This window comes from Hibiscus syriacus, unplaced genomic scaffold (assembly GCF_006381635.1).
Source record: "Hibiscus syriacus cultivar Baekdansim isolate YM2019G1 unplaced genomic scaffold, ASM638163v2 tig00116958_pilon, whole genome shotgun sequence".
Taxonomy (NCBI): domain Eukaryota; kingdom Viridiplantae; phylum Streptophyta; class Magnoliopsida; order Malvales; family Malvaceae; genus Hibiscus; species Hibiscus syriacus.
Window position 1 is genome coordinate 797851 of NW_024063484.1, and position 20848 is coordinate 818698.

General features: G+C 39.6%; 1 protein-coding gene and 1 pseudogene across 1 annotated transcript in view; both read right to left on the bottom strand.

Annotated features, from left to right (window-relative positions):
• Positions 1–67: 67 nt before the first annotated feature.
• LOC120189449 lies at positions 68–5102 on the bottom strand (annotated as a pseudogene).
• A 1283-nt stretch (positions 5103–6385) lies between these two features.
• The window catches only part of LOC120189448 (chromatin structure-remodeling complex protein SYD-like), a 32383-nt gene continuing 17920 nt past the window's right edge, over positions 6386–20848 (bottom strand). The window contains 10 exon segments of the mRNA XM_039192733.1: positions 6386–10494; positions 10596–11871; positions 11990–12220; positions 12437–12494; positions 12705–12812; positions 12921–13018; positions 13632–13706; positions 13793–13871; positions 14330–14499; positions 14946–15053. Coding sequence (XP_039048664.1) covers positions 6647–10494; positions 10596–11871; positions 11990–12220; positions 12437–12494; positions 12705–12812; positions 12921–13018; positions 13632–13706; positions 13793–13871; positions 14330–14499; positions 14946–15053 — 6051 coding nt within the window. The 3' untranslated portion in view covers positions 6386–6646.

The window sequence follows — 20848 nt, forward strand, 5'->3', positions numbered from 1 at the left end:
AGTTGAGCATAATAATTCTAATACCCTTAGAAACATACATGATGTGAAATTTATGGACAATATATAGAAAGCATACACTAGACTCAATACAGTATACAGCTAAACTAATCCTATGATAAATACAGATCACTTGGGGTTCTAAATCCTATATCTAACAAAGAAGATCGGTACCCCAGAAAATTTTAAAAGGAAACCATCATTTATGATTCGTTACAGGGAGGAATTTATCATCCTTCCTTAGCCATATGGTGGAGCGTGTTCTTCTAACATGATCTGCAAAGAGACGATGCCTGCCAGTAGACATACAACTGTGTTAGGAAAGCAATAAACGAAAACCATTCATCAGCTCAGCCAATTCAGAACAATGGAAAGATAAAATAGAAAAACCCGTAGCAGAATCATTCCATGAATCATTGACACAATTCTGAGACATGAAAGTAAATAACACGGGGGATCCTAGTCAAGAAGGCCTTGGATAACAATTTGAGGTTGCATGATGAAGCAAAAGGAGCATGATTATATATTAGTACCAACCTCTCATAATCCAGTTTCTGAATAACTATTCCATTCAGTATTAACTCGGAACTGTAAACTGCTGCCCCTGAAAGCATAAAGATGCCAAAAAGTTGTAACAAAAACTATGTTTCGCAAAACATGTAGGAGCCTACTAAGAGCAAGTTTTAACCTTTTTCAAGAAAAGGCACGCAGATTGCGTAATCTTCTTCACATGATAGAACTAACAAATCATCTGGGACTTTGTCATCCTTCATAGCAGACCTACCAATTCTCTCTATGGCCTGGAAAACATGTCATTTGGAATCAAGATAGAAAGAAGTCAGCATTGTAATAGGAACGGAAGCATCTAAAATTATTAAGTAAAAGCACAAAGGTTAAAATTAATCAATCTTTTTCGTATGCCACTAGATGGATTTGCCTTGAAAACTACCACATACCTGACCATGAACCGCTGTAACCAAATGCACAATTGTTTCCTTACTCGGTTTTGTATTTGGGGTAATTAGAACTCTTCGACCCTGCATAACTTTAACTATAGTAAAGATCTTGATGGAATATGTGACCAATGCAACAGGTAAGTATAAAATCTTTTTACCTGTAATAAGGGTCGCTTGCGTGCACGTGCTAAAGAAGCTGCATGCAGAAGCCAAACTCTTTCTCCTTTTTAATGTCCCTCAATACATAAGCTTCTTCATCAATATGGATATTAACTTGTCCAATGCTTTCAAGCCATAAATGTGTGACAACTGGTTTCCCAGAAGCAATTGCTTCCAACATATTCCTAGTGCGCACGAATTTATCAGTTATAAAGTGTGTAGCAGTTAAAATCGATGGTGCCTCAAAGATGCCTAGGCGGGTCAAGATCTGGTGACAAGATTGAGGCATAATGTTTAGTTAGAAGGGCTTTTATATCATTAAAGAGAGAATGATATGAGAAACTACAAGTACCTTTTTCTGCTGTTTAATTATATCTTCATCTAGGTGGTTGCTGAACAAGACTCTAACATTGGCCAAATCCCTTCTCTTCCTCATGTCTTTCAAAGGAGAAATGAGTTCTGGCTCAATGGGGTTTAAACTTCGGAGTTCTTTGACGAGTGAAGCGTTTGAAAGGTTCTTCTTGCAGAATTGTTTAAAATATTCTTCACCCATACAAACAGGTGATGCAGCATTGACGGGTGTCAGGCAGTTAACTGGTGTGGTGCATACAGGACCAAGTGAACTTGATTTCTCTTCCCGGGACTTATCGGAAGCAACATTTGCAGCTAAACTTTCTGCAATTGGTGAAGAAACTGCAGCACAGTTGCCACTTGAGTGCTGTATTTCCTTTGCGGCTTCAAGTCCAATTATTCTGGTAGATTTCATCCTCCTATTCATCTCAATGGAATTGCAATTAACTGCATCATCCCTTGAACCTTGTTTATCTGAACTTTGATGTGACAAATTTCCTTCTAAATTCTGGTCTGACAAATATGGAACAGTACATGTATTCCTGGATGATCGTGTTATCCTCGCAGTCGTTGAAGGAATGCAAGTGTTCCTACTGTTTCTTCTGGACCTTTTTACCACAGGAATCTGTTGTCCATTATCATCTGGCTGAACATATTTTTTGGACTTTGCTTCCAAGTTATCAGATTCACCAACATGAACAGACATTTTGCGGTAGGATCTTCTATGTTTGGGATAGTTCAATCCCTGATTGCTGTTATTCCTGGCAGTCAACTCCAAATGCAATTGGTCATTATTACAGGATTTGGCATTTACATGTTTCCCAGATTGGTAGGAACACAAACTAGAAAGTTTCCCTTTAGCATTTGACACTAAGGATAACTCAACAGCTGTAACATCTGTACTCCTGGTTCTATTTTCTTGAAGGAAAACAACCTCTTTTTCAAGTTTTTTACCTTTTCTACAATCACTAGCTGGAGCCTCAGCCATTTGTGTATTCATGACCAAGGACTGCCTTGTTCGATGAGCAATGGGTGTAACAGTATGAACCTTGTTAGGATGACGTTTCTTAATTGAGCTGCCCCTAGTTGGTCCTCTGGTGCTATGAAGTTGACTCTTTGCCAAAGCTCCAACTGCCTTTCTTTGCTTAATACTCTTAGAGGGCTTCTTGGCCGTATCGATACCACCCAGAAACTTGGTTCTCATCAGTATTTGGTTTAGGTTTCTTTGTTTTCGGTAGAAGCAACTCTGTATCACACTCCTTCCTAACATTTTCAGAACATTTATTCTTCAAAATTGAAGACTCTTGAGTTCTCTTGGACTGCCTTGTAACTGGAGCGGCATCATAACAAGAAACACCCTTTTTCACCATGGGTTCTATAGAAGCAATTCTATTCCTGGATTTTCCACTAAACAAACCTTTTGAGGAACCCTTTGATGTATTTTGGAAATCTTGATTACCATTCTGCTCAGTAGCCGCCTCCCCATAGAATAAGGCTTCCATAGCTTCAGCAGCCATCTGAGTGTCAAAACCTACATTAAGTTCAGCAGCAGCAGTAGTTTCCAATTGTCCCTTTGAGGAATCTGAGTTACAATGTTCACCAAACTCATTCAAAAGGTTCTTTCTTAAATCCATTTGACCTTCTCGTACTGGCTTGTCACTGCCTTTTGACTTGCACAACAATGATTTTGAATCAGAATCAATTATCCCTTTATCATGGCCATTTAGTCGGTCTTCGTTACAAGATTCGTAAAGCTTCCTTCCTTTGCGATTACAGTGATGTTTAGAAGTCTTCAGTGCACAGCTTGCAATACCAAAGAATTCTTCCTTTCTTTTACAATAAATATCACCCCCTCCTTCATCCTCCAAAGCATCATCCCAATCAAAAATCCATGCTTTTCCAGAAGTGCTTCTTTCAATTGTTTTCTTGGCCAAATTTTGTAGCCCTGTTATTGCAGATGAAATAAGTTTTGATTTCCCCCCAGTACTCTTCCCGAGATCAACTTCAACATCAAGCTCCACCATATTATCATTTACAAGCTTTTCCACAAAATTCAGTGCATTAGCCTGTGATAACTCCCCAGGTTCTTGGGAGTCAATATAGCTTAAGCCTTCCAAAGAACCGTCATGTGCAGGAAACTGAGGCACATCTTCTCTTGCATCTGCATATTCACTGCTGCAAGGACTTGCGGCAAAAAGTTTTCTCACAGTTGAACAACCGACCCTGGAATTGGTTCCATGCCTTAAACCGATTGAGGTCTCATCATCATTATTACCTTGATGATGTTCCTGATTTATCTTCTCCACAACATTAGAGGTTAAACCATTAATATCGACCGTACACTGGTCTGAAAACTGACTATCAGTACGGATAAAACAAGTCTCGGCATTCATTCCCCATAGTGCTGCATTTCGAGCTGTAAGACCAGATGCACGCAAGGATGCTGCACGAACTGAAGTAAACCTTCGTATAGATCCTATAGAAAATAATGAATGTTAGTACACAAATGGAAAGACAGTGCCAAATTGAACATACATTATTTCCCACCATCTTTTAATGTTAGAAGAGGACTATGCTTCCAAACTCCAATTACTTCCACAAGTAAATTGCTTTAAAAAAATGCTTTTGAAAGAAGCTGTTACAAATAAAAACTAGTAGCTCATCAGTGCAATCATCCAAGACTAAAGCAGGAACAATGTCCAAACGTTAACGAGATACAGTATCTATCTCATTAATTGCCTCAATTTACTCCACTCATTTTCCGGAAACAAATGTTCACAGGTTCATGAAGGAAGCTTAATCTAGCACATAAATTTTATGAAAACATATGCCGCATGAACACAAGGATAAACAAAAAGTGCTTCAAAATTTAGCCAGACATCTTTGTTCAATTGTCGGTAATAAGCAACACCACTTCGAGTTGGACAATAACTAGTTGTTTCAAATAAAGCCAATCATGTATTGAGAAATTCGTAGAGGACCAAAACTTGACTATACTCATGCATTTTTAATCATGGAAAAGCTATTGAATGCATACCTGATTTTGATTCTGACTCGGCTTTGACATCGGGTGTCTCTGTAGCACCACTGATTCTTGACATACACACTGCATGTAAACTTCAATTTAGACAATAATGATAATTTCCCAGGTAACAAAACATATAAATTTCTAGCAAAGACTTCAATATTTTCTAAAATGTTCATAAGGAAAATTATACCTGAATTCAGTTGTTCACCCTTACAAGTGTTATATTGCTCCAAAGATGGCTTCTTCTCCACCTGACCCAAGGATCTACCACAGTCACCGGTTACTATGTTATCATTCAAGACCTCATCACCGTGATCTAATATCTCGGTGCCTTCTGTTCCTTCACCGTCACTATCGGCAACAATTTCATCATCAAATTCATCCAGCAATTGTGTCTCCATATTCTCAAAGCAATCTAACTCATCCAACACCTGTGTTTCACTATCTAAGTTCAACTCTTGAGTTTCTCCACCAAGGTTGAAAATCTGAGTGTCGAGTCCATCTTCCATCGGAACAATATCACCGAAAGGAACTGTATTTTGAACATGGTTTAATTCTTTATAATACTTGATATCAGCTTTGTCGCCTAATTTATTTTTCAAAAACACATTTAACACAAACAATCAGTATTTCGCATGTATTCAAATAACTTAAAGCATAAACATCCGACACTAAATTAGAAAAAGTTAAAAGAAAAAAGTTGACATTTTCATGAGACGCTTCAAAAATAAACATCAAAGATAGAAGGAAACATGCCCAAAATTGAGTCTTGGGAATCAAATTCGAAGGGCTGAGTCTCGGGATGCGAAAAATCGGTGCTTGGGTTCACTCGAGAGGATTTAATGTCGCCAGCGTCGTTTCCAAGAGAGCCCATCTTTTTCTTTGTGACTACCAACTCATCCGCGACTACAAATCTACACTAAAACCCTGAAAAGCAGAGATTTTTACATATAAAGAGAAACGGGTGGGGGGGGACTAGATATTGGTGTGTAACTGCTAGGTGCAAAGGCGAAAAAGAGTATCGGTGGAAAGAAAATAAAAAGTTACCAAGGAGAAGTTAGTGAGGAAGCATAGAGACAGAGAGAGGTAAAGGGGGGATTAGGGTTTCAAAAAGGGAGCGAAAGAGGGATAATTTTTGGAGGGAAAAGTGAATTGGGGGAAACATAAGTTGATGGAGATTTGACAGCTGAAGAATTTAGGATTGACTGCGGAAGAGAGAATATTCTTGACTGTCGTATCTTATCATGTTATGCCTAGTTATGGAGTTATGGTTTATCTAATATGTTATTATCTTAGATTATTTTAGATTATAAACTACCAGATAGGGCATTTAGTCTAGTGGTATAATTTTTGCTTAGGGTGATAGAGGTCCCGAGTTCAACTCCTGGAATGCCCCTTCTGTATTAACTACCATCTCCCAAATAAGACTACCATTTTGACGTCTCTAGACAAACTTATGACAATTTTTGGAACATATAATTCCTCCCTTTTCTCTTTTCCTAGGTCCTTTTGGGAATAAACTATAAATAAAAAGTTATTATCAACGTTCAACCCCCTTATTATATTTGTAATTTAAAAAATAAAACAATCTTTAATTATTGAAAAATCTTTAAATTTCCTTCTTAATAACTCGAATCAATATCAAGTTTGAGATTTTAAGTTCAAACTATTTGAAATTTTGATTTGAATGCAAATTCGAAGTATTAATTTGATCAAATCATATTCGCTTAGATTCAGTTTTCGAGTCAGCATGTCTAGTTATCATGATCAACCCAAATCCTCGACTACGGACATCCCTTTCCTGCTAACCTAACAATGCAGGCCTAAAAAAGGAATGATAAACAAGGAATTATATCAGCAAATAGTTGCTTGATAATACTCTTCAGCCTTTTCTATTAAATTCATTCGACCAGTGGGGAAGACGATTGAATAAACTGTTTTCTAAAGCTCAAAAGTAGACGTATTTACATCTAAAGATAAGAATATTAAGATAAAACATCTACAACTTCTAAAATAATGATTCATGTTTTGGTAAACACTTCATCTTTTGTTAATCTATGCATTTGTTTCATCCGTGCTCGGTGATGGAATCTTTGTTTCTCCGGTATCTATTCCCATATCACCGACAATTATAGGCTGCTCATAAGCTTTAGCATCATCCTCCAATTCGGATGAATGGTCTTTTTTCTTCTTCTTTTGGGTCTATTTCCATATCAGAGATGTCAGCAGTTTCGACCTTAGATTGCTGAGAAGCTTCGGCATGAACTTCAGATTGGAACTCAGTTCTGACTTCATTTTGTTTAAGCTCAGGATTGGTGGATTCTTTAGAAATGACTTGTAACGAGGATGGTCCTTTGGAGCAGGCCTCAATAACATCAGCTTCATATGCCAGTGTAAGCTCTGGTTTATTATCAGGATGGGTAGATTCATCAGAGATGGTTTGTGCCGAGGATGGTCCTTCTGTAGTGTCTAATTTCCCACTGCAGGCTTCAACATGATCAGCCCCAGACCTCTGAACAGGCTCTTTATTATCAGAAATTCCAGATTTTGGTGAAGATGCCCGAGCAACGGAGTTCGGTTCAATAGTAGAAGCCTCAACCTGGTCAGCATGTGTCTTTTCTGGTACTAGGAGCTCATGAGACTGACCATTTAGATCACGTTCTCCCTTGGGGGAGTCCTTGGCAGTAACCTCCGATGAAGTTGCATGTGTTTCTGAGGGCTTCACCTCACCATGGTTCCCAGGTGCAAAATCCTTCAGAGAAGATGCTGGTTGTGCAGTGGGGTCTACTTCCTCACTGCCAACATCAACAGAATTATCTACCATTACAGCTGATGGCTGTTGCAACTCATCATCTTTTGGCATAAGTTCTACATTAGAAGAATCAGAAGCGAAATAGACGGATTCTGATTCTGAGTTCCTCATGGTTTCAATCCCATTAGATGGCTCTGTTTCCTTTACCGTTTCATTCTCAGTAATAGCAGGAAGGTCCACCATCCCTGAACAAATGGGACCTGGTGAAATATTTGAAGTCACAAGAGTATCATCAACATCAGGTTTTGTGGACATTGCAGAACTTTGAAGGTTTACAACATCAGGGACAGAGGCTTGTGGATGTGATTTCAAAGAAGGCTCCGCTTCAAGTTCAGAATTATTCTCAACCACAGCAAGTGCCTCCAATGTGCCTGACTTATCCGGAGAATGCTCTAATTTGCATTCAGAATTGTTCTCAACCATAGCAGCTATGTACACTGTACCTGACTTGTCTGGACACGCAGTAACAGGTAAAGACTCTTCCGGGTGGATAACACTTCCAATGTTGAAAGAAGATTCCAACAACTCTCTAGTAGAAGGTTCTGCTTTATCTTCAGATTGAATTGTGATCGGATCAGGAAGACATCCAGGAACTGAATGGTCTGAACTCAAGGGAACTACTGCAGTCACACCAGAATAATCACAAGCAACACCATCACCTGAAGAACTAATATCAAGCGCAACTGAATTTGAAGAGTCCAAGGAAGCCTTTTCTTTGCCTTCAGAGCTGGCCACTTTAGGCTCCATCATAACAGAAGTAGGTGGGGCCAAAATAGAAATATTACAAGCATCACTGGCTTTTGTAGAGTCGATGGTAGATTCACAATCTTTACTGTCACAATGAGTCAAATCTGGAGAGTTTTCTGAAGAGCTCTGTGTTGTGGTTTCATTTTGATTGAACTGATGATCTAACTTACTAGGAGATCCCACAAATAATGCTATTTGATTGCTAGAGGACACAACAGCAAGATCAGCGTTCTCTCCATTAGGACTTTTTGCTCCCTTGGTATCAAAATCTTCTTTCTCGTTAGCACTGTGATGATCTTTACAATCAACCTCCATGGCACTCCCAGTTTTTGAGATTTCAGATGAAAGCTGTTTTGAACCTGAAATGTTCTCAGGCCCAGTAGCATCCCGGCACTGAGTTACTGGACAAACACTTTCTATTGTAGAGGTCATAACCAAAATAGGAGGTTTCTCCTCGGACTCTTTTACATCAGCATCTGTCCTGAACTGTTCAACATTCTTGTCCCCTAAAATATCAGAAACGGGAACTGCTATTTCCAAAGGTAGAACATCCGTCTCAGATAATTGTGTTTCTAAGGGTTTAACTTCTGGATCGCAAACTTCAACACTATCACCCTTCATAGTTTCAACTCTGACAGGCAGTTTCATCCCACCATTCTCCTCTGGAGCAGGATCCCTGCTGGCTGATTCAGCAGTGAAGTCTTTCAAAGAAGAAAATTCTCTCTCACAAGGATCTACTTCCATATTGTGAATCTCAACACCATCACCCTCCTTATCTCTAACCACCAGAGATTGTTGCAAGGCTCCAACATTTCGTGGAACAAGCTCTGTATCAGTAGATTCAGTCGCCGGTTCAGGTATAGTATCCCCCTTGGCTTCATTGCCACCAGGATGACCCTCCAAATCTTGGTTGTGAACAGGAGAATCATCCGAATTAGCAGCCTCATGGGATGGAGCTGTATCTTCAACCGCAGAACTAGCTCCATGATTGATTGAGTTTTCTAAAGTTTCTGGACCTTCAACAACAATAGATTCAGTCATACCGGGACTTTCTTCTTTGGCTTCAGAAACATTAATAGCAGGTACCACAACACCTGAAAGAGAAGGATCCATTATGGAATCATCACTGTCAGCTTTGGGAGATTCTTTAAAACAAGGCTCTCTATTGGTTTTATCACTCTCAGCAGCTTGAAGCAGGTCCATTGGACTAGGTGAGCTCAGTTGAATTCTAGAAACAGTTTGATCACCACCAGTAGGAGTTCCTTGAGCCACATCTTTCATGTCACCAGCATTGAGAGGAGGCATACCATCAATCACCGCATCTGTAATTGAACTTTCATTTGGAATCAGTGTTGGATTTGCATTGTTGTCTGAGCCACTATGGGTCTTGCATTCAGGCTTCAATGAATCAACTCTCTCAAGAACAGGGACCTTAATCGCAAGTGATGCATTGTCCTCCAGTTCTTTTGTATCAGATTCATTTTCGGTCTGCTGTTTACCTTTTACTTTTCGAACATCACTAGCTGGAGAAGTTTTTACAAGATTTGGTGTGCTGACAGAAGAAACACCATCTAAACTTTGGTTCTTAACTAGCTCCTCAAATGTCTTGCTTGATAATGGTGCAGTGGTTGTACTTTTTCCCTCACTCCCAGCAGGTTCGCCAACTTTATTCTTTGATGTGCAGGTTTCAGAGAAAATCTCCTTCATCACTCGGGCAACATCATTCACATCAGCAGTCGCAATTCGACTAAATGCTGGGACTGCAACAGTTGCTTTTCTCTTTGAATCATGATCAACTGAAGCACTTGGAGAATGAATTTCAGATGCACGTACCTGGGTGACATTGACCAGCTCAAGAGGGCCAGAATCTAGATTGCTCTTCCCTGCAGTAGCTTTATTAACCATTAAATCCTTTGATGTACTCTGGGGCTGAGAATTTACTTTCAGGTCCTGGCCAGATGAAGCATCAGGAGTTGCAGGTTTCCTTCCTCTAGGCCTAGGTGCTTCTTCCCTGTTTGTGGTCTTACGACCTGGCCTTCTACTTTGAACAGATTCAACAGGAAAAGCAGGGACAGTTTGAGTTTCAGAAACAGCAGAAACAGAAGTTGGATAAGGCTCAGAGCTGGGAGAAATTCTTTCACCAGAACTAGGGATGGTTTTATTGGCACCTGCTAAAGGAATCGATGCAGGCAAAGAATTGGTTGTTGTAATAGAAACAGAAGGTGCATTTTTCCCAATTGAAATGGTTGGATGCACTTTTGCTTCTGAAATTTGGTTCTTTACCACTTCAACTGAGGTCCCAGTAACAACAGCCACAGCACCACCTTGGTTACCACATACCTCGCTAGACTTAGCTTTCTGAGAGCTGCATTCAGATGAAACCACTGAAATCAAAGAAGCCTTCTCCTTCACATCAATTTGATGAATTTTTCCCACAGCAGGCCCTGCAAAAGTTGCTCATATAAGTTAACTGTATAAAATCCAATGAACTAATAGTTAAAGGACACATTGATTTCATCCATACTAAAAGATGCAACGGTCATACCAAGGATTATGGTGGTACTATTGTGCACATCCTGTGAGCTTTCTGGTTGCTTAGTTTGAGGTAAATTATGATGTATAGTATCATGTTTTTCCTGAGCAGTTATGATAGCAGGTGCATCAGTCCCCTGTCCTTCCTCTTGAATAACCTTTTCTGGATCACAAGCATCATTTTCCAGATTGCCTCCAGTCCCAATGAATTTACTTGGTGATGCCTCTGTAGATTTAGCATGTGCTTGCGGATTCAATTTTGAATCCTGATCAACTGAAGCATTCAGAGGAGCAGCTGATATTTGTGCCTGTTTCTTTCCCCTACGCCGCGGTGTTCCTACCCCACTCTCAACCTTGCGACCTTGGCCATTAACTTGGACAGGTACAGTAGTACAAGGAAGAGCTGATTGAGCAATTGGAGTGGCCGGGTAAGTATGAAGTGTCTGAGAGTTCAAACCAGACCCTGAATCAGATGGATGATCAGTTCCAGCAGTACAATGAGGACCAGCAGAAGTAGGTATAGGATTGGTCCCCACAGCAGCGGGAGCACTTGAAACACCAGGAACAGTTCCACTTATAGCAACAGCTAGACTATCTGGTGGGTTAACTGATATAATCTGAGATTGCTCATTTGTTTCTGGAGCAGGACCAGCTGAACCATCAACAGCCGGGTTAAATGCTGGCTCTTTTTTCTTTCCCCTTCGACGAGGCACCTGTCCTCCACTTTGAGCCCTTCGACCTTGTCCTTTTGATTCTACCGGTGGAGAGAATCCAGGTGGGATAGATTCGTCAGGAATAGAAGAAAAAGAGGGCGTACTTGGTGGAAAGATCTGAGAAACTCCTGTACTATTGCCAGGATCAGGAGCAGGAGCAGGAAATGCTGATGAGCTAGTATCTGTTGCTTTCTGTAACCCGACATCCAATTTACTGGTTCCATAAGGTGCTGGAAACACTGGTGCAGTGGGAGATTTCTCTGCAGGTGCTCTTCGTGGCCTTCCACGGCCCCGTTTAGATGGTGGTGTTGCATCTTTGTTCTGCTGCTGTTGTGGCTGATGTGCAAGCTCCACCAAAACTGGTTGCGGTAGTGGAGGAAGCGGAGCTGGAGCTGGAGCTGGGGCGGTGGCTGGGGATGGGGCATGAGGTTCTGTGCTATTAACAATACCCATCAGAGCATTTTTTGGCAGTTCCCTCTCAACAGCTTCTTCCTTCAATTCAGCAGATCCAGGTGAGTCAGCTTGACACATTTTTTCAAACTCCTCTTCTGTCCATTGCTCTTCATATGAACGCACCTATTATAGAAAAGGTACAAGATTAACACATTAAAATTCGTACTGGAACAAAGGCAGGCAGCTGCAACACCAAGTAAAGGTATAAAAGAAGAGTAAAAAAGAGGTAACGATAACAAACCTCTCTTGCTCGTTTTCCCCTCCCATAGTGCTGGGTGTCAAGAGCACCAAGTGATCCACCCTTCCGTTTTACCCCAATGTTAGGTTGTACCCGAGTCTTGGGTACGTCATACAATTTCATTGCTTCATAAAATGCTTTCAAGTCATCATCTGTAACAAGACGAGATGGTAAAGGGGGTAAAGGCTTGGAACCAACCATCCCTGATCCAAATACCAACTTTTTCCACCTTGCCTGCATGTTCGTATATATAGAAAAATGGCATCACAACAGAAATAAATCACCAAGATGAGCATGTTTATGTTGCACATGAGACAAAAAAGCCTGTCTAAGAGATTTGGATTCGTATATATAGAAAAATGGCATCACAACAGAAATAAATCACCAAGATGAGCATGTTTATGTTGCACATGAGACAAAAAAGCCTGTCTAAGAGATTTGGATGCATACCGTCTCTTCTTCCTGCCTCAGTTTATCAATTGATTCAAATACATCAATCTCAGACTCACTGTATCACAGAGATGATATCAATAACAAATCATGCCAGTAACTAAAGGCTCATAAATATTAATACAAAGTAATTTTCATGTTGAATCACGGCACATCAATAAAATTGGATCAGTACAAAAAGTAAAAATATAGAAAGAAAAAAAAACTCCGTGATTTCTAGATATAGCCTAGGGCAGGGAAAGTAAAATAAATAAAATATGAATAATACCTGCGGGCCAACAGATCATTTAGAGAATCATCATCCAAGACTAGGGCAGTTTCCTCTTTCTTACACTCCCGCAAGAGGGACTCTAAGTACTCCCTACGGTCTTCAGCACTGTCAATAAAATCACGGAAATTTCCTTAAGAGCATTAGCCATAACCATCTTGAATCTACTTGTGCTCTATGCAGTACACTATAGTTCAACAAACAACCCCGAGTTACCTTGTATTATTGTCAAAGAAGCCAGCAGTGATACTCTGATTAGCAACTCCCAATTTGTGTTCAGCGGCAGCTCTAACTTGTTCTTCGACTGTTTGAACCTTATCAAAGTAAAATAATTGGACTTGATTAAAAAATCAGCACCACCCCAATGAAATAGTCAAAGACAAATGAAGTCGTCATATCAGATTATGTTAGGAAAAATATAAAATAAACTAAAAACTAAGCGGCATGAAAAACTCGTATAATAATTATTATTTTTTTTATAGGAATAAGGCCTCATTAAAAACCCCTTCATAACTATTAAGTTTTGTAGAACTCCATAGTCATTGGAAGGGGTAAAAGAGTGCCCAGAATTTTATTGCCAAACATTAGAAATACAACCAAAACCAAACATAAACAATACAAAGACACCCATTACAACAACCCACCACCCCCTTACTCACCGATACAAAAACCTGTCCTCACACTATCCTATTCCTGATTTAGCTAAACAAACAGCTTCCCCATTAATACATCTGTTAACATGCCTAGTTATAACATTAAAATGCAGCAGTCTTGTGAATAACTCTGACCAAATCAACATAGCGAACCGGGCAAAGATCCGGGTTGTTGATCCACTTCAAAGCAAGAATGGAATCACTCTCGTATAATAATTATAGAAAATAAGAAGGTACTTGACCCCAAACATTGATTAGGGTAAGAGGAACATACTGTTTCAAATCGTAAAACAAGTACATCCTTCTTCTGGCCAATCCTATGAGCTCTTGCTTGTGCTTGCAGGTCAACCTGAACCAACCAAAATTTAAATAAAAAAAGAATTAAAACCAATATAAGAAAAAATTTAATCACGTAAATTTAACTTTCAATACAACCTGAGGATTCCAGTCAGTGTCGAATATTATCACAGTATCAGCAGCTTGAAGATTTACACCAACACCACCAGCCCGAATACTGCCAAAACAATCAAATGTCAGAATTACAAGATCATACTCGGTAGAAAATCAACACATAACCAAACAAACATAAATATTGTAGGTAAGTGAGTCCCAGTATCATACAACCCTCTCCCAGTAGATTTAGTTATTTTCAGCCCCAAAAATTAAAATAATCTTTGCTCATAGTAAAATCTCTAACATAGGGGTTGGCAGGCATAACTCCTAAAAAGAATGTTGAACAGTCGCCTTCTAAGTTCAAAAAGATGCCTAATACATATTAGCCATCAAAAACTTATAGCCATGAATCCCTTTACAGTCTTTTTTTTTTTTTGATAAAAAGGAAGGCCTCATTAAACCCAGCCATATATTACCCCCAGCACATAACTAAAATGATCCCTCCTTACTCTCTTTTTTCTTTCCTTTTTCCAATTTATAGATTCTTTTTGTAGGCCAGGTCTTTAGAGACGGAATTACCTGAGCAAAAATATGAAAAAGTCAGAACCTTGTTGATTAAACTTTTCAATAAGTGCACCACGATCATTGCCAGATGTATGCCCATCCAACCTTAGGTAGCGGTACTGTTTAAAGGTGAGATAATCTTCCATGACATCTAGTAGCCTAGTCATTGTGGAAAAGAAAAGAACCTACAAATTTCAAATTAAAGGAGTGAATTCCAATGAATTATAATGTTAGTAAAACTAATCTGTTTACAAACATACACTAAAGGAGGAGTTTCTTTCATGGAAAATCAAAGAGTCATCCTAAAGCTTCTTATACATTTCACCAAGATTTTTTTTTTGATAAGAACAAAGGGGGCTTCATATAGAAATGCCAAATTCTACAAGTGGCACCATGATCTTGAACTAAGAAAAAACAAACAGGAACTGAAAGCACAACAAAAAAACATCACAAGATTGCCACCATATTAGAACAACATTAATCAACATATAATATGAAGGGAAAAAGGCCAATTCAGCATCAGGATTTTTCATGCAAACAGACTACCATATTAGAGAATGCAACAAAAGATAGCTTCTATAAATTATAGATCTCGGCATAACAGCATAACAGCATAAGAAGATTTGCTTACCCGATGATCAGTTGCCTTCAACTTGGGGAGTATTCGATCTAACATCTCAAGCTTGCCACAAAGCCTAATGATCGGTGGCAAATAATGCTGTGGTATTAAATTATCAACCTAAAAAAATTCCAGAAGTTAGGTTTCTACCAATAGAGAGAATTTTTATACCATCCATGATGCAACTACTGATATCCCTAGTTTATTACAAGAGAGCAACGAAGTGAATTATATTATCTTCAACCATTCAGTTTTCAAACTTAAAGTTATCAAAGATAAGGTTAAAGAAATAGGCACTGAATTGGTCCAGAATTACATAAAGGAGATAAAAGATCTATATGAAGCTTCATAACAGAGACCATCCAATACTTCCTCATCTTTTATCTTCCAGCAGAAGTTATCAGAGGAGTCTAGGCTTAAGGTGGTCACGAGGCTGAATCAAGGACAAAAGAGTGGTTTGAAAGGGGTTAGTGGGGGACATTTACTGTTGAGGAAGTCAACCACGGAACCTTCTAATTATGGGCTGTCAGATTTCCTTGAAAATGAGATAAATCCCACAGGGGATTACGCGGGTCTTGGGTTGAGGAAAGGAGTGGACCCGGAACCTCAGGCCCAATTGGATGATAATTGGGAACCAAATTCACCAATCCAAAAAATGGGATAATCAGCTTTTGGGATCTTTCTTTAGCTTTGCCCCGGGATCCTCCTACTCTTCTTAGCTCTTTGTCTAAATTGAAGGTGAATTCGACGATTTGGAAATTTATTCTGGGTGTTGTTTTTTGGTCAATTTGGAAAGTTAGGAACTTAATAGTTTTTGATAGCGCGATTCTTGACGGGCCCTCACTCTTCTTCATTGTTAGATTTAGGTTAGCAAAATGGTTTCTAGCCAAGTTCCCTCATGTCCTTATCCAGGAGGATACGCTGATTGGAGATCCATCCCTTGCAGATATCAGCTCTGTTCTAAAGTCACAGGGTTGTCCTGTGCTTTGCTGACTACCCCCTCCAGTTGATTTTTTTAAGATGAATGTTGATGGGGCAGTAAGGTTCAACGGGATGGCAGGAGGTATCGATGGTATTTTAAGAGACTGGAATTGTTGCACTCTATTGACTTTTTCTGAAAGTGTTGGTCAAGGCCCCCTCCAGTAACTGAATTAAAAGCCATTAAAAGAGGCATCGAGATCTTTCTCTCTTCAGTTTGGGCTCCTGTTGGTAGATTGATTGTAGAAAGTGATTGTACGTCTGCACTGGAGTGGATCCAGTAGCCTTTTTCTGCTCCTGCTTTCTTTATTTCTCTAGTAAAGGAGATTGTCTTTTGTCTCAGATAAGGTGTCTATAGTTATGTTGATTCCAAGGGCTTGTAATTACGAGTCTGATAGTTCAGCGAAGGAGGGGATTGGGTGATTATAAGGGTTCTGCTTTAGGCAGCTTTCTGTGTATTTGAAGCTATTGTTTTCGGTGTACTTGCTTTTTTTTTCTTTTCTTTTTTTATAGAAAGAGGCCTCATTAAAATCCTCCTTCAATCCCTCCATGTTATGAGAGTAACATGAAGGAACAACGAAGGAGGAAAAGAGAGCCAAGAAAACTTTTATTCACAAGAACCAGATTACAAGATTGAACAAACTCCTACACTTCCAACAGAAGAACATAAAACTTAACACAAAACATCCAACAAACAGGGAGGTACAATTCCTGTTAAACAACACAACAATAACCAAAATCACCCTATCCCATCTTTAACAAGTTTGTCAGCTTCCCAGTTTGCCGCCCTTGAAATGCCTAAATAATATCCTTTCCAATCAAAAGCGAAATATATATCCTTCACCAAGGTTCTAAAGTCACAGGGTTGTCCTGTGCTTTGCTGACTACCCCCTCCAGTTGATTTTTTTAAGATGAATGTTGATGGGGCAGTAAGGTTCAACGGGATGGCAGGAGGTATCGATGGTATTTTAAGAGACTGGAATTGTTGCACTCTATTGACTTTTCTGAAAGTGTTGGTCAAGGCCCCCTCCAGTAACTGAATTAAAAGCCATTAAAAGAGGCATCGAGATCTTTCTCTCTTCAGTTTGGGCTCCTGTTGGTAGATTGATTGTAGAAAGTGATTGTAAGTCTGCACTGGAGTGGATCCAGTAGCCTTTTTCTCTCCTGCTTTCTTTATTTCTCTAGTAAAGGAGATTGTCTTTTGTCTCAGATAAGGTGTCTATAGTTATGTTGATTCCAAGGGCTTGTAATTACGAGTCTGATAGTTCAGCGAAGGAGGGGATTGGGTGATTATAGGGTTTGCTTTAGGCAGCTTTCTGTATTTGAAGCTATTGTTTTCGGTTACTTGCTTTTTTTTTCTTTTTTTTTTGATAGAAGAGGCCTCATTAAAATCCTCCTTCAATCCCTCCATGTTATGAGAGTAACATGAAGGAACAACGAAGGAGGAAAGAAGCCAAGAAAACTTTTATTCACAAGAACCAGATTACAAGATGAACAAACTCCTACACTTCCAACAGAAAACATAAAACTTAACACAAAACATCCAACAAACAGGGAGGTACAATTCCTGTTAAACACACAACAATAACCAAAATCACCCTATCCCATCTTTAACAAGTTTGTCAGCTTCCCAGTTTGCCGCCCTTGAAATATGCCTAAATATAATATCCTTTCCAATCAAAAGCGAAAATATATCCTTCACCAAGGATAGATGCAAAGGGCTTAAACCCGGATTCTGGATCCACTTCAGAGCGTTAGATGAGTCTGATTCCAAGATAACTCTGATTTGCGACAAAATCCAACTCCTCTATAAGACAAATCCCTCTTTTGATAGCCAACAGCTCTGCCAAGATAGGAGGACCACCCCCTACTGCTTCAGAAAACCACTGAAGTAATAGACCTCTGCTATCTCGAAACAGACCACCAATACCTCCTTTTTCCCAACCGAAACCATCGCTCCATCAAATTTAACTTTAGAAACCCCTCCGGTGGAGGAACCAGCAAGCAGGTTGAGAGCAATCCTTTCCTGATCTACCAATCGAATCAGCAATTTTCAAATCACCTACTAGAGAATCTAGAGGAATACCCACATCCTTGAAACGAGCACTAAACCAGGAAGCCACTCTAAATCTAACAATGAAAGATAATCTGACCAAATCCAGCTTTCCTTTCTGAAAGATAATCTCATTTCTACACTTCCATACTGACCACATCACTGCCCTAGGAATGAATTTCCAAATCAAAGAGTTAGTCATAAAATCATCCCACAAAATTAGAAATTCCATGGTACACTTTGGAGTCACCAATGACACATTCCACATTTTCAAGAAGGAGGACCACATACCCCACACAACCCTGCAATGCAGAAATAGATGGGAAACTGATTCCACCTCCCCTACCACACAAAACACAACGTTGGTCAACAATCTCTGCAACACCTCTCTTGCTAACTCCTCTTTAACCCGGTACTCTGTTGCACTAGTTGCCAAACAAACAATTCCACCCTTGGAGGAGCTAAACCAGACCAAATATTCTTATCCCAATTCACTTGATTCTGCTCAGAACCACCTTGTTCATAAAAAGCGTTTAAACAAGATTTAGCTGTAAAATTTCCTTCACCATTCCCTAGCCAAATCCAACAATCATCTTCAGTAGGAAAAGGAGAGATATTATTCAACATAGAAATCAACTGCATCCACTGTTCTACTTCCCAATCAGCCAAATTCCTTCATTTGGATGTCTCACACCCAACCCGAAGCATTATTTACCTAAACTCCTTCACTTTACCCGATTTATTAATTGATAGAACATAAAGTCTAGGAAACAACAATTTCAGGGGAACATCACCCAACCATACATCATTCCAGAATTGCACATCTTCCCCTTTCCCCGCCTTCAAACGCATATTCCTTTTAAGACACTCTCCAAAATCATCACTGTTGAAGAAGTTTTTCACCACACCTTTCCAAATCCACGATGCACGAGCTGGCACCGAATTCTCCAAAATAATGGACTTCGGATCCAAATTGTAGGCGGCACAAATCACTTTCTTCCACCAAGATTTCTTATCAGAAGAAAACTTCCAAACCCATTTTCCTAGTAAAGCTCGGTTCAAAAGTGCTAGATTAGGGACCCCTAGACCCCCCAGATTTCTTGGTTTAGAGATCGACTTCCAGTTGACCCAATGGATTTTTTTCTTGTCAATCGAATCCCCCCACAGAAATGAAGCCATGATAGAGTTAAGTTTAAGTATCACAGCAGCTGGGATTCTGAACATAGACAGAAAATAGACCGAAAGAGAGCATAGCACCGATTTGACAAAAACCACTCTTCCCGCTATCGACAGAGAATTAGCTATCCAACCACTCAATTTAGCATGAAATCTCGCCACTATAGGATCCCACATAGCAGCCGAATTCCTCTTGAACCCCAGAGGCAGACCTAAATATTCAGATGGAAGATATCTAACCGAGCAGCCAATAACTTCAGCCCAATTAGTTAGCTCCCCATCTTCAACATTGATTCCAAAAATCCTGCTTTTACCTAGATTTAACTTCAGCCCCACCAGAAGTTCATAAATCAGTAACACTCTTCTAATATTCCTCAACTCACGAATGGAACCTTTACTGAAAATTATAAGATCATCCGCAAATTGAAAGTGTGATAGCTTGAATGCTCGGTCCTGCAGTCCTAAATCAAACCCCGAAAACAATCCCATATCCACTGCTTTAGTTAACAGTAAATGCAACAACTCAGTAGCCAAGTTGAAAAGCATAGGTGAAAGCGAACAACCCTGTCTCAGACCTCTGGAAATATGAAATTTCTCCGTAGGAGACCCATTTAACAGAACCGAACTCTCAGCAGTTGACATGCACTGGAACATCCACGACCTCCACTTTTCACCAAACCCCATTTTGCTCATAATTTGAATCAAAATTTTCCAATCTACCGAATCATAAGCTCTCATAAAATCCACCTTGAAAACTGCTCCCTTCAGCCCTCTCTTCCTCCAAAAATCACTCTCATTTGCAATAAAAGAGCAATCCAAGATGTTTCTCCCCGGAATAAAAGCAAATTGGGATTGACTTATAATATCATTGAGATACAAACTCAATCTTCTAGCTAAGACCTTAGAGATGACTTTATAAAGACCTCCCACTAGGCTAATTGGCCTAAACTCTTCCAACCCCTCCGGATTTGCCTTCTTTGGAATAAGAGAAATGAAGGAAAAGTTCACCTCCGGCTCCCATACCTTCCCCACATAGAAATCCCTAAAAAACCGCATCATATCATCCTTCAATTTAGCCCAGAACTTCTTAAAAAACCCTAAGTTCAGACCATCCGGACCGGAGCTTTGTTGATATCCGATGAGCAATAGCTTCCCAAACTTCCTCTTCAGAAAAAGGCTTCTCCAAAGCTAAACACTGACCTTTGGACAGCTTGAGAAAATCCAGATTTAATTCCTCTGCCTCCAGGGTGTTTGTTTGATTATACAACCTCTTGAAAAACTCCACCACTGAAGCTTTAATTGACCTAGGGTCTTCAATAACTTCACCATCAACTTTGATAGCTTTTATGTAGTTTATCCTCCCTCTAATTGCTGCACTATGATGGAAAAACCTTGTGTTCTTATCCCTCTCCAATCTCCATTTCAATCTAGACTTTTGCATCCAAATTGATTCTTCCTTCTTTTGTAACTCCCATAATTCTCTCTTTGCTTCAACAATAGAATTCATTGACACCAAAAAAGACCCTTGTTGCAATTTCATTTCCATATCCTGTATCACAGACTCCATGGTTCTGATTTGGCCTGGTAATTGAAGAAAACCCTTACCAGCCCAATTTTTTGCGACATCCTTCACCCGGTTAAGAATTTTGGAAATGGGTATCGAGTTTTCCTGTGTACCCAGATTGAACAGTTCTTTTGTCAACAGTTC